General features: G+C 40.1%; 1 protein-coding gene across 1 annotated transcript in view; it reads right to left on the bottom strand.

The window, feature by feature from the left end:
* The window catches only part of LOC132823632 (aminopeptidase Q-like), a 133,187-nt gene that overhangs the window by 71,246 nt on the left and 47,007 nt on the right, over nt 1–14,934 (bottom strand). Inside the window, exons 5-7 of the mRNA XM_060837571.1 lie at nt 14,519–14,670; nt 7,526–7,639; nt 2,569–2,712 (exon numbers count right to left, since the gene is read on the bottom strand). Coding sequence (XP_060693554.1) covers nt 2,569–2,712; nt 7,526–7,639; nt 14,519–14,670 — 410 coding nt within the window. The remainder of the gene's footprint in view (nt 1–2,568; nt 2,713–7,525; nt 7,640–14,518; nt 14,671–14,934) is intronic.

Below are 14,934 nucleotides of genomic sequence, written 5' to 3'. Positions count from 1 at the left end.
TGAGGCCTGTAGTATCTTGAATTATCCCTGATACCCTTCTTAAACAATGAGACAACATTGGCTATTCTCCAGTCCTCTGTCACCCCATCTGTAGTCAAAGAGGATACAAAGATGTCAGTCAATGCTCCAAAAATTGATGTCTTGTCTCCCGCAAGAAGGAAGTGGGGAAAATACAGGGCCAACATGTTCTTATAAAGATAAAGGGTGGGACCAATAAATCCAGCAAACCCTGCATATCAAGGGATATACAAGATTGGATAAAGAGGACAAACGAGACAGATGGTGGATACTGAGGGCTCAAAACAGCAGAAGCCCTAGAGGAGTACTGCATGTGCAAGGGAGAACTTAATGGAAATTAGAAAAGCAAAACAGGGACATGAATGGAAAATCCTAAGTTATTATACATGTATATTAAGAGTAAAAGCATAACTAGAGAAAGAATGGAGCCCATTAAGGACAACAGAGGTAAATTGTTTGTGGTGCCAGAGGTAGTAGGTAGAGACTGAAATGAATACTTTGTGCCAATATTTACTACTGAGAGGAATGATGTGGGTACAGAAATCATGAAGAAGGACTATAATGTATATAAGAAATTAGCATTGACAGAGAGGTAGTTCTGAGTGGTTTGGCTGGTTTAAAAGTGGGTAAATCCCAGCCTGATGAAGAGTATCTCAGGCTGTTGGTGAAGCAAGGGAGGAAACAGCTGGCAACAGGAGAGGCGCCAGAGGACTCCAGGACAGCCAATGTGGTATCATTATTCAAGAAGGGAGCAAGGGAAGAAAAAAAACAGGAGACTGCAGTCCAGTCAGTCTAACTTCATTGTTGGGAAATTATTGGATGTAATTCAATAATTGTGTCTGTATCCTCCAACAATCCTTCTCAATATCCACAACTAAATTTACCACAGGCTTGCCACTTCTATCCCCATGTTCATCATCTGATCTTTTCCACTTCTGATTTATGCATCTCAATGTGAAAACCCAATTCTCTGCCTTATTGATCTCACCAAAATCTAACGAGGCAATGCAGAAAGACAATTCACCAGAGAAGATCCCTTTCTGAGAAGGTGCACTGTTATGCAACTCATGTTGAGCCAGTGCATGTTTTGCATGAGTCCTGTGACAGTGCAGACCCACAGCGATGGTCTTTCCTTGAGATGTTCTCCACATCAATGTGCATTCAACTCTTGCAGGGTTAGGGTTAGGGACATTAAAGTCATAAATTAGAATTGGATCATTATGCAGGATCAACCTTCAGTGGGATTAAGTACCAGTACACTGGATATCACTGGAGCTTAGTGTGTTTGACTGTCAAGGTGGGAAGATGGGGGCTTCACAGATACCTTGCGACAAAATTAAACAGCAGAAAACTGCATGGCAGTCAAAACCTAGTCATGTTGACCTAATGCCACAGAAAGATGATCATGTATGATGATAATTTAAAACATTCTTAGCTTTCCTCTCTATAAATGCTGACTGATCTGCAGATATCATTTGAAGATATAATTTTATCCATTGCCCTTCACAAACTCATTAGCTTCAATTTTGTATTTCAGAAATTGAAACCCAATGATTCCCAGCTGTATTGCATGTTTTATTGCTTTATTATTACTTGAATTGATGTAATGTCCTATCTCTAGCCCAAGATTTCAGTCTATGAGCAGAACCTCTCAGCAGTGGATATATTCATTGATCTCAGTAGCACACTCTCAAGCTATCAATGGTAATGAGACACATGCAAATATTGTTGAAGGCTTTTTGCTTTTGGAAGACTTCCGACATTATGGGATGATGAGGAATAAGTCTGCCTGCCAAATTGGAAGCCCCTGTAAAACATTACTGCAGCCTATTCCCCCCTCTGCATCTGAAACATGAACTATGCACCAGCATTATACCAAATACGCACAATCCATTGTCATTTCAGAAGCTTCTGTAAATTACATTTCAGAACAAAATACCAGACATGGAGGTGCTCACTCAAGCATCCACACCATATAGAGATAGTCACAACTGAGCTAAACTGGTCATGTAGCCAAAATGCCATATACTTACTTGCCAAATTAAATCTACTATGGAGAGCCTGGGTTTGTGTACAATATCATACTAGTCAAGAAAATGTTATGTAGACACTCTAAAGAGATTTGCTATTGACTTTGAATGTTGGTTGTAGTTTGCACAGGAATGTTGCACCTGTCACAACCAAATAAAATATGATGCAGCTTCCTTCAAAAGAAAGTGCATATCAGGGACAGGAGAAAACACAAGAAGAGGAACTTCTGAGCCACTAGTTCACCCGAAGCTTCTTTAGGTTGCAGCATCCTGCCCTATTCTCAGCTTTTAAGGGTGGATTGGCCTAAGGAGTTACCTATATATCCCCAAGAACCTGACCAAACATCTCAGGCATGATGGACATGATTATCTTCACTTCAAAGAAGAACGAGAGATTATCTGAACAGTATATCCTGATAATGTAAATATACCTGTATTTCCTCATCAAAAGCTTCAACAAGTCAATCCCTACATTTGAACTGAAACCCAATGGATCTTTTACATTTGGTGTAAAATTTACCTTAATGTATGTGGTGTCGCTAAACATTTCCATGATTTCGTCAAATGTTTCAATATCTTCTTTCTTCATAGACAGTGAATGTGAAAAAATATTCTCCTCACTTTGGAACACGAAGTATTTCAAATGAATTGGGTATCTAAGTTTCTGAAATAAAATCAATACAACAATAAATTCACTATACGTGAGAGATATAATAGCCTATTCCCTTCACAGCTAAGTACAATTTACCCTACTCTGAATTCTGCCTCATATACACCTTGCCCTTCCTGGATTGTTGCTGACCTTAAACAAAATAATCTAATCTCTGGATTATGGATTACATCTCTCACATCCCTATTGTTCATGCTGGGCTTTGCTTTCATACTTTTAATGTTGAATTTTTGACATGTTCATCTGGTTGGATCAGGGCTTTGCCAGTAAATGGAAAGGGAAAAATAAGCTCCATTCCTTATCCATGGAGTATTTGATTACTGACACGTGCATTTTAATCATCTATCATGAATCCCAATCCCAGTCTAATATTTTCTGCATCTGACTTTTAACTAAGCTAATTAATGTAATAACAATTATTTTAGTTGTAAATCCATTTCACTTATATACCACCCTGATGTAAATTAATAACTAATTAATCATTAAACAATCTTATAATGTTGTATTTTCTTAAGTTTTTGTAAAATGTGCTCAATATTAATGTAAAAATAAACTTTGAACATGCTAATAAAGTTACTGTTTAGGAAATAAATCTTAAAGAAGTCAATTATGACACATTGTAATAAATAAGCATTTACTTATCTTTTGCTACAACAAGCACAGTAACTTTCACTTATAAATTTCATTTCTGAACCAGACATCTTTACACTTGTTTTTAAACATTAATTCATGTTAAAGTCATTCTTGATGTGATGCAAAGTGTATGATTGATATAAATTAATATAATTTATTTAGAGTTTAGGTATTTTTAATTGGTGGCATGTGTGTTTTGCTCTGTTCCTGAGAGAGTATAATGGTTACATTGTCACTCTCTCTGGAATCATGATTTTAAAGCAAAGGTATTAGAGACCAGCTGATGAGAGTGCCTTCTGAACTGATCATCTGAGTTTGTTTGTAATTGGAGAGTTTTACAATTGGAGAGAACAAACAATGGAATTCATTGGCCTGCTTTTGGTTTAGAAGAAACAGGTTTTTTTTGTACTGGAACTCATACATTGGAAAGCCTTTGGTGCAGTTGACTGACAGCTGACTGGGGTCAGATATAAGAACAGTTTCTCCTGGGAAAAGAATTAATTTAGAACATATAGGAAAGAAATTATCTCAATGTAAGGACTTGAAAATTCTTGAGAAGAAGTGATGGTTTAGAACCCTGAAGAGACTAATTGAGGTTAAGAAAATTTAAGCTCAATTGCATGAATAATCAAGGAAGAGTCAATTAAGGTCTCAAGACTGAGAATTGAAAGAAACAATTAAATTAAACTTCAAGACATGATAAAAAATGGGATTCCCTCTCTCTAATATTTGAGTAACTTAGAAGTGTTGGGATAGGTGAGATTTTATTTTGCCATGTATTTTGAATCTTTCAGATTGTGTTATACATAAATATCTTGATTTGCTCTATTTTATCTTAATTTATTTTGTGTAATAAATGTTTTCTTTTTTGTCGAAACCAAATCTTTAGCATTGTGTTCTTACATTTCAGTGAAAGACCAGCTCAGTAAATAGAGAAAAACAAATTATGATCTATCAAGCCAGATTTCAATGTGGGAACTCACTATTCTAATACTAACATCAGTTAGGATCATAACACTTAATAAGGCACTAGCTTCAAATTTCAAAAGCTGGGTACTATTTTCCTTATTTTGGTGTTCCCTGATGCATAAATATTCTGAGGCTCTATTCCTTGTGTTAACTAACAGAAGACTTTATGTTTACATTTGTTGTCCATCCACTCGCTCAACTTGATGGGCTTCATCAGCAACCTGATGGGATCCTTGGAATTCCCAGGCCCTGTAAGGGGAGTTTCTTGCCTCTGTGAGCTGCTATCCAAAGAGGCCAACAGCTCTCCAGTACCTCCAGCAACATGGTGAGTAAAATAGTCTGCAGTAACCCTTAGCAGGAAGATTGTCAACAGAAACCTGAACACAAGTAAGTGATGTATGAGAGCTGGGGTCAGTCAGGGTGGCCCTGACAAGGGAGGGAATGGGAGTCAATGTTAAAGACAACTGTCTGCTTTGTGGAGAATCCCTTACTGGGCACAATGTTTGAAGATAGAACCTCCTCTGGACAGCAGGCATGCCTGCCAGTGTTTATTTTTGACAGATTGCCCAAATATCATCAACCACACCAACTGCTGGTTGAATGCCAGTGACAATGGGAGAAGACCTTGATGGACCTCAATTGGCCTCCAGGAAGGAAGGCGTTGCTCTCACCATTTCCTGCCGTGAATGTAACTTGGAATGTGGGGAAGGTGACGGAATCTCCACCCAAACCTTCCCACTACATATCAGGCTCATCCCATCACCCAAACAATTCCTGACTTCCAGTTTTGCAAATTAACTCTCTGCATCCTATCTTTATAATGCTGCTTCCAAAAACCTTATTTTATAATGTCACCCCCTGTCACCTACATTCCACCATTAGCAAATGCTCATTTACTTACAATGTTCCTTGCTGTGCTTCAGTTATTTCACACTGGCATCTTCTTTGATGTTAATACTTTCACAACTTTATACAAATGTATATTGTACATACATATTACCCATTTGATCATCTTTATGCTGCGATGAACTTTGACCCAGAAGCAGTACAGTTGAAAAATGTGTAATTCTTTATAATGCCTGTTGAATCTCTAATTTTTAGTTTTAATAATGCTTGAAAGGGACTTGTTGGAGTTTTCTACAAAAGGATCAATTGTAATTTTCTTGAATGCTAAATAATTTTGGTCTATGTGACTTGATTCACTTGACCTGTGAACATGAAGGAAGCTACAGAATCTGAGACCAGACACAAGTGAGAGACATGGAGGATGAAAGTGATCAGCAAATGCAGACATAAATAGAGCAGTATGCCTTTCGGGAGAACAGTTTTTCCTAGAATCTACAATTCCTACAGTGCAGAAAAAGGCCATTTAGCCCATCAATTCTTCACTAACCTAGCTCTATTCCAATAACCCCACATTTACCATGTCTAATCCACCTAGCTTGCACACTACAGGGCAATTTACAAGGGCAATCCACCTAACCTGCACATTTTTGGACAATGGGAGGAAACCAGAGCACTCAAGTGGAAACCCACACAGATAGTCACCCAAGGCTGGAGTTGAATCAAGGTTCCTGGTTCTGAGAGGCAGCAGTGCTAACCACTGAGCCTTATTTGATAGAAAATGAGACAGGAGTTTTCAGAGGCCCAATATAATTTAATTAAAATGAGCTTAAAATCTAAAAGCTGTGTCAGTATCTCAGAGATGCTAAAGAGCTGAGTGCTCCCTGAAGTGACCAAATGATCCAGGATTGATTGGTCGGTTCAAAGGAACTCTTGGAAAGCTATGCCATCAATATGAATCAATCAGTTTCCTCAGGCAAACAGTTTCATGGAAATGTGCCTTAATGATGGTAAACATGGCCATGAACCTCAGAGGTGAAAGCTGCTTCTCTTTGGAAAGGACTCTGACCTACCCCGCCTGAATAAAGAACAACATATCGTCGAACTCTGTAGCCACATCTCTGCAGAGATTAATGCCAATGCTTGTGGTTGTGAAATACATACCTTTGTTTTAATCGACAATTAAAAGTGAAATTTATTTTTTTATTTGAAATATTTGATCCCAGTTTACTTTAATTTACATTGATTCTGATACATGTTAAAACAGAATTTAGTAAAAGTGATATCTTGTTGGAAATTATTTCATTTGGAGGTCATTCAATAAATTTTGCTGTTCCAATTTATGATTTCCTTACAGGAGTCGTACCAATACCAGTGCAGGTATTTAATATTTAGCGTGCATTCTACTTTGTTCAAAGATGTATTAATTTTTTGCATTTCCTAATCTCTCTGGCTGAGTACAGTTTAGTATTGTATGTTTTGTACTAGTGACTAGTTTAAGCATTGTATTAGAAATCTGTTCACCTGATTATACATTTCTAGGTCTGTGAAAATAATATTGTAGAAATAATCATGTGCCTTTACAATTGGCTGGTGCAACTCTGTCCCTTTGGAATATGATGCTTACAACTTCAGAAACTGAAAATCATTGGATAATTTTACAGCTCCCAGATGCGAAAGCAAGTAAAATAATATAAGTTGCCAGCTGTCACTGCCTCATTCTCCTTCAACCTGTAGTGCATATTAAGAGGTCAGTGAGGTATCAATCTACCCATCATTCCTTAGGTATATTGAGTTCTGAAGTGGACAATTCAGCCCATCAAGTCTGCTCTGCCATTTAATACAATCATGACTGACCTCATTTTGGACTCAACTCCACATTCCTGCCTGCTCATCGTGACTCTTCAGCCTGTTACTAATTAAAAGTATGTCTATCGCCTCCTTCATTTCTTCATCTCCATCTCCTCCATCTCTTCCATGTCTGTGTGGAGCTTCTGGAGCTGCAGAACAGTCAGCCATTCTGATTGGTTGAGTTCAACTCTATGCAAATTAAGGTTATAACTAGTGTATTCTCACAACTGGCAGGTAGATGTCACATCAGTGATGTGGTTATAAACTTCTAAGAATTCTTTTAAAATGTCTGAAGCACTCCAAAGTTGCTCTATAATTGTAAGTTTAGTTTCTGTTTCAAAAACCTGCTGTGACTTTAGGTTTTCAGTACCACTGCAATATTGTGTTAACCCCCACAACTGTTTGCAAATGAGATTATTAAGAACCTAAAGTCTTCAAGCAACACTTCCCAGAGTGGAGTAAATAACAAATGTTACAATGTTGTTAATTTGGAGTTGATGGACTTTCTTACCCATTTTTTCACATGGTCTTCAGAGGAAAATTCAAGATTTTCAAAGTATGATGCAAATCCTTCATTAAGCCATAGATTATTCCACCACCTTATTGTGGCAAGGTTTCCGAACCACTTCAAACAAAACAGAAGCAAAACTTATTTTATATGGATTTTCTAATCCACAAAAGTCTCTACTTCATAGGTTTGAAGAACATCTTTAACTCCATTTACAGCAAATATGTTTTCATGTCATGCAAATAAGCATCTAATTTAAAAATAACTGAAAACAAAAAATGCTGGAGATCACAGTGGGTCAGACAGCCTCCATGGAGAAAAAGCAAGCTAATGTTTTGAGTCTAGTTGATTCTAAATCATAGCCTTAATGAAGAGTCATCTAGACTCGAAATGTTAGCTTGCTTTCACTCCTCAGATGCTGCCTGACCCATTGTGATCGCCAACATTTTTTGTTTTCAGTTCAGATTCCAGCATCTGCAGTAATTTTTTCCTACATTAAATTTTCAAACTCGTTTTATTGATAGTACACATTTACATGCTAAACCTTTTTGTTAAGCTGTAGTACTTCTAGTGTGAGAGACATTTAATGTTATATAAATGATATGAATATCATTTTTTAACTATAACTGTGAGACTATACACTATATCATGATGCTGTAATATATGATATCTTTGGCTTCATTAATATAGGCATAGAGTACAAGAGCAAAGAGGTAATGTTGAACTTGTACAAGACACTTGCAAGACCTCAGATGGGGTATTATGCTCTCTCACTCCTCACTGGGGTACAGAGGAAGTACACCAGGATGTTCCCTAGGATGGAGAAATTGAGCAAGAAGGAGAGACTGAGTGGACTTTAGAGCAGGAAATGCTGAGGTGGGGGGTATATGATTGAGGTGCATAAGATTATGAGGGGTATGGACAGAGTGAAGGGAGCAGCTGTTCCCTTTGACTGAGGGGTCAATCATGAGGAGGCATAGTTTTAGGGCAAGGGACGGGAGATTCAGAGGGTATTTGCAAACAAAAAGCTTTCTCATTCAGCAGTGGAAATCTGGAACGCACTGCCTGGGAAGGTAGCAGAGGCCAGAAATCTTACAAACTTTTAAAAATATTTGAATGAGAAACTTGAAAAATTATAACATTCAAGGATATGGGACAAGTGCTGGAAATTGGGATTAGCGTGCCTTCAGTGGTAGTTATTGTGGGTGCAGATTCGATGGGCCAACAGGTCTTTTCTGTACTGTATGATTCTATAACTATATGAGTTCCTCAGGATAATGCCTTCACCCAACCAAGTTCAACTGCTTCACCATTAATATTCCCTCCGTTATAAGGTAAAGTGGGATGTTTGCCGAAAATTGCACAATGTTCAGTACCATTTGTGATTCCTCAGACACTGACGCAGTGCATGTTCAAATGCACTAAGACTTGGTCAATAAGCAAGTAGCAAGTAACATTTGTGCCACACAAATGCTAGGCAATGGCAATCTCCAATCTAACCACTGCCCTTGACTATCAACTGCATTAGCATCACTGAATCCCCTACAGTCAATGCCTGCAGGTTACCATTTACAAGAGAGTCAACTGGACTCGCCATATAAATAGAACGGCTACAACAATAGGTCAGAAGCTAGGAATACGACAGTGAGTAACTTATCTCCTCATTCGCCAAACCCTGTCTAACAAAAATACAAGGCACAAGTCAGAGGTATGATGGAATACCACTTGCCTGCTTGAGTGTAACAACACTCTAGAAGATTGACACTATCCAGGACAAAACTGCCTACTTGATTGACACTACATCCGTATCCTCCATCATTAATGTTCAGTCACAAATTTGGTAGCAAATATCAAAGATCCTTAGACACAAAGAACATAGAACATAAAGCATAGAGCAGTACAGCACAGTACTGGCCCTTTGGTCCTCGATATTGTACCAACATTTCATCCTACTCTAAGATCAGCTTAATCTACATACCCTTCATTGTACTATCTCCCATGTGCCTAACCAAGAGTCACTTAAATGTCCCTAATGCATCTGACTCTACTACCACTGCTGGCAGTGCATTCCATGCACCGACCACTCTCTGTGTAAAGAACTGACCTCTGATATCTCCCTTAAACAAACCCCCAACCACCTTAAAATTATACCCCTTTGTGCCAGCCATTTCCACCCTGGGAAAAGGTTTCTGGCTCTCCACTCTATCTATGCCACTCATCATTCTGTACACCTCTATTAAGTTACCTCTCAACCTTCTTCACTCCAATGAGAAAAGCCCTAGCTATCTCAACCTTACTTTGATTTGGAGGTGTCACTGTTGGACTGGGGTGGACAAGGTTAAACATTACACAATGCCAGGTGACAGTCCAAAAGGTTTATTTGAAATCACTAGCTTTCGAAGCACTGTTTCTTCAACAGATGATTGTGCCACCTAAACTTCCACATCTTTCCTATAATGAGGTGACCAGAACTGAACACAATATTCTACGGAGCTCTACAGAGCTGCAGCATAACCTCATGGTTCTTAAACTCCCTCCCTCTGCTAATGAAAGCCAACACACCATACACCTTCCTAACAATTCTAGCAACCTGGGTGGCAACTTTGAGAGATCTATGGACATGGACCCCAAAATACCTCTGTTCCTCCACACTGCCAAGTATCCTGCTTTTAACACTCTATCCTGCATTCAGACTGACCTTCCAAAATTGAATCACTTCACACCTTTCCAGGTTGAACTCTACCTGCCACTTATCAGCTCAGTTCTGCATCCTGTCAATGTCCCATTGCAACCTTCAACAACCCTCCACACTATCCACCATTCCAACAACCTTCATGTCATCGGCAAATTTACTAACCCATCCTTCTACTTCCTCTTCCAGGTCATTTATAAAAATCACAAAGAGCAGAGGTCCCACAACCGATCCCTGCAGAATACCATTGGTCACCAAGCTCCAGGCTGTGTACTTTCCATCTACTACCACCCTCTGTTTTCTAGGTTCAAAGTATTCATTAAAACCCTACCTCCTCCGACTCCAGGTTCATGTTTCCTCCACTATCCCTGATCGGCCTACCCTACTCTGGCCATCTCTTGTTCCTCACATAAATGTAGAATGTCTTAGGGTTTTCCTTTATCCTACCCACTAAGACTTTTCCATGCTCCCTTCTAGTTCTCCTAAGTCAATTCTTCAGTTCCTTCCTGACTACCTAATAAACCTCTAGAGTCTTGTCTGACCCTTGTCTCTTGAACCTTAAGTAAGTTTCCTTCTTCCTCATGACTAGTTGCTCCACATCCCTTGTCACCAAAGGTTATTTCAACCTACTATCCCTTCCTTATCTTAGTGGGACAAACCTGTCCACTACTATCAGTAAGTGCTCCCTAAACAATCTCCACATTTCTGACGTGCATTTCTCTGAGAGCATCTGTTCCCAATCTGGGCACCCCAATTCCGGCCAAATAGCATTGCAATTCCCCCTTCCCCAATTAAATACTTTCCCATACCATCTGCTCCAGTTCAGGGAGTTGTGGTCACTATCACCGAAATGCTCTCCCACTGAGAGATCTGACACCTGGCCTGGTTCATTGCTAAGCACCAAATCCAATATGGCCTACCCTCTTGTCAGCCTATCTAATATTTAATCAGCAACCCTTCCTGGACATATCTGTCAAAAACTGCTCCAACCAAACTATTTGAACTAAGGATGTTCCAACCAATATGAGGAAAGTTAAATCACCCATGACAACAACCCTGTTACTTCTGCACCATTACAAAATCTGCCTCCTAACCTGCTCCTCCATGTCTCTGTTGCTATTGGAGGGGAAAGGGCGTTTATAGAAAACTTCCAATAACATGACTGCTCGTTTCCTGTTTCTGACTTCCACCCATACTGACTCAGTGAACAAACCCTCCTCGACAACCTCCCTTTCTGAAGCTGCGTTACTATTCCTGATTAGCAATCCATGACTACCTCCAACTAGAAAGGCATATGCTGCCAATACATGGGAATCCCACCACTTGCCAGGTCCCCTTTGAGATACTCACCATCCTGACTTGGAAATATATTGCCACTTCTTCACTGTCACTGGGTCAAAATCATGGAAATCCCCTTGCAACAGCATTGTGCGTCTACTTACATCATGTGAATTGCAGTAGTTCAAGAAGGTAGCTTAAGGGCAATTAGGGACCAGCAACAAATGCTGGTCAGCCAGCAATGCCTGTGACCAATGAGGGAACTCAGAAAAAAAGGGTTATTTCTAAATTGTGTTCAGTACTTTATTGGAGCCACCAACAATGGATGATAGTTACAGATTCATACAATACAGGAAAGGCCTTTCAAGTCTATACAGTCAGTCTTCTCTCAGAGGATTGTGAATTTGTGAAATTATTTACTGCAGAGAACTGAAGTGATTGCATTGTTAAGTATATTCAGCTTTTAAATAGACAGATTTTTCATCAGTAGGGGAATCATGGGTTGTGGGGAAAGTGAAATTGAAGATCAGCTATGATATCATTGAATGTTGGAGCAGATTAGATGGGCTGAATGGCCTCCTTCTGCTGCTACATCTTATGCTCTTATGGTGTTTCATGCCTCTGGAAAAATACTTAATGCCCTGATGCACACCACTTCTCATATTACAAGTCATGAATGAAACCTCACTTTATGATGGTGCATAGAGAGTGCTCATGTAGCATGGCAGTAGTTTCCTTGCGGTGGCATGGTGGTGCAGTGGTTAGCACTGCTACCTCACAGTGATAGGGACTCAGGTTTGATTCCAGCCTTGGGCGGTTGTCTGTTTGGAGTGCGTTTCCTCTGGGTGTTCGGTTTCCATCCCGTAATCCAAAAACGTGCAGGTTAGGTGAATTGGCAATTGTCCATAGTACTCAGGAATGTGTCATTTAGGTGGATTAGTCATGGGTAAATGTCGGGGAATTGGTCGGGATGGGTTAGTCCTCGGAGGATCAGTGTGGACTTGTTGGGCCAAATGGCCTGTTTCTACACTGTAGGAATTCTATGTTCGAACATCAACATTTAGGACATGGCTCTGAGGAATGAAAAGCTCACTGCCACTTTGCAGTCAGGTATCTGGAAGTTCTGGTAGAGAGGAGAACCAGTCCCTTTTCCAGCTGACCACCAGAATACGTCATCCTGAATACAAAGCGCAGCACGGGTCAATGCTGTCGAGATTGTGGTGATGGAAAAGCACAGCAAGTCAGGCAGCATTCAAGGAGCAGGAGAATCGATGTTTTGAGCAAAAGCCCTCTATCTCCTGCTCCTCGGATGATGCCTAACCTGCTGTGCCTTTCCAGCATCACAAAGGCAAGGACTGATTAGGGATTATCAACATGGCTTTATGCATGGGAAATCATGTCTCACAAACTCGATTGAGTTTATTTGAAGAAGTAACAAAGAGGATTGATGAGGGCAGAGCAGTAGGTGTGATCTATATGGACTTCAGTCAGGTGTTCAACAAGGTTCCCCATGGGAGACTGATTGGCAAGTTTGGATCTCATGGAATAAGATACAGAACTGGCTCAAAGGTAGAAGACAAAGGGTGATGGTGGAGGGTTATTTTTCAGACTGGAGGCCTGTGATCAGTGGAGTGCCACAAGGATCGGTGCTGGGTCCTCTACTTTTTGTCATTTACATAAATGATATGAATGCGAGCATAAGAGGTACAGTTAGTAAGTTTGCAGATGACACCAAAATTGGAGCTGTAATGGACAGCAAAGAGGGTTACCTCAGATTACAACAGGATCTGGACCAGATGGGCAAATGGGCTGAGAAGTGGCAGATGGAGTTTAATTCAGATTAATGCGAGGTGCTGCATTTTGGGAAAGCAAATCTTAGCAGGACTTATACACTTAATGGTAAGGTCCTAGGGAGTGTTGCTGAACAAAGAGACCTTGGAGTGCACATTCATAGCTCCTTGAAAGTGGAGTCGCAGGTAGATAGGATAGTGAAGAAGGCATTTGGAATGCTTTCCTTTATTGATCAGAGTATTGAGTACAGGAGTTGGGAGGTCATGTTGCGGCTGTACAGGTCATTGGTTAGGCCACTGTTGGAAAACTGCATGCAGTTCTGGTCTCCTTCCTACTGGAAAGATGTTGTGAAACTTGAAAAGATTCAGAAAAGATTTACAAGGATGTTGCCAGGGTTGGAGGATTTGAGCTATAGGGAGAGGCTGAACAGGCTGGGGCTGTTTTCCCTGGAGCGTCAGAGGCTGAGGGGTGACCTTATAGAGGTTTACAAAATTATGAGGGGCATGGATAGGATAAATAGACAAAGTCTTTTCCCTGGGATTGTGGAATCCAGAACTAGAGGGCATAGGTTTAGGGTGAGAGGGGAAAGATATAAAAGAGACCTAAGGGGCAACATTTTCACGCAGAGCATGGTATGTGTATGGAATGAGCTGCCAGAGGATGTGGTGGAGGCTGTTACAATTGCAACATTTAAGAGGCATTTGGATGCGCATGTGAATAGGAAGGGTTTGGAGGGATATGGGCCAGATGCTGGCAGGTGGGACTAGTTTGGGTTGGGATATCTGGTTGGCATGGACGGGTTGGACCAAAAGGTCTGTTTCCACACTGTACATCTCTATGACTCTATGACTATCAACTCTAATCTCCAATATCTGTAGTCCTCACTTTTGCACAGGTCAGTGGTGTGTCCAGGGTGAAAAGGAACACCCAGCAGTGTAGGAAGGCCAATAGCATAACAACTGCATTATTATTCCTGAATCCATGTTCTGTGCAGGAGCATCATGCCAAATTCTCTATGCAAGACTGTTTCTTCAATCCCACATTCAGTCGTTTTAACAACCTGACTCAAACAATTTAAAAGCAAACTACCACAAAATCTAAAATGTAGTTATTTGCCCTGAATGGTTTGCAGCATTACTCCGAACAAAACTCCCAACAGAAATTGTTACAGTGTTCGTACAAACATTGAAACAAACATTGGACAAACAGTGTTTGAAAACATTGTATAAGCGTGCCTGATGTGCCAGTTCATGCGCAATTACTGCTGTTATGGCTAATTTTTTAAAGAATTCCTTCTTTGGATCAAACAACAATGAGCTCTTCCTGAATAGCAGCAGACCCCAATTTTCCATGGCCTCTGGTCCATAGAGAGGTAATGCTACAATATCTGAAAGGATAAAAACAGAGTGAGTCAATTGCAGTGCAAACTCATGTATCAGCTTATAGAATACAATTGCTTGACATTTAGTTATAGATGTTATCCACGTGAGAGATGTAAAACTGGTGTCAAAGAATCTACTTTTTCAAACAGCATGTGGTGCAAATTTCACCATTCCGCTAAAAGAGTTTGTGTTGCCAGTGCCAAGATGGCCAGAAAAGAAAGCTGCCACTGGCCATCCCTCTGGCTGCCGGGTAACTGCAAAGCTGTATT

Source organism: Hemiscyllium ocellatum, chromosome 2 (genome assembly GCF_020745735.1).
Source record: "Hemiscyllium ocellatum isolate sHemOce1 chromosome 2, sHemOce1.pat.X.cur, whole genome shotgun sequence".
NCBI classification, from domain to species: Eukaryota; Metazoa; Chordata; class Chondrichthyes; order Orectolobiformes; family Hemiscylliidae; genus Hemiscyllium; species Hemiscyllium ocellatum.
This window is presented reverse-complemented; position numbering and strand designations above follow the sequence as displayed.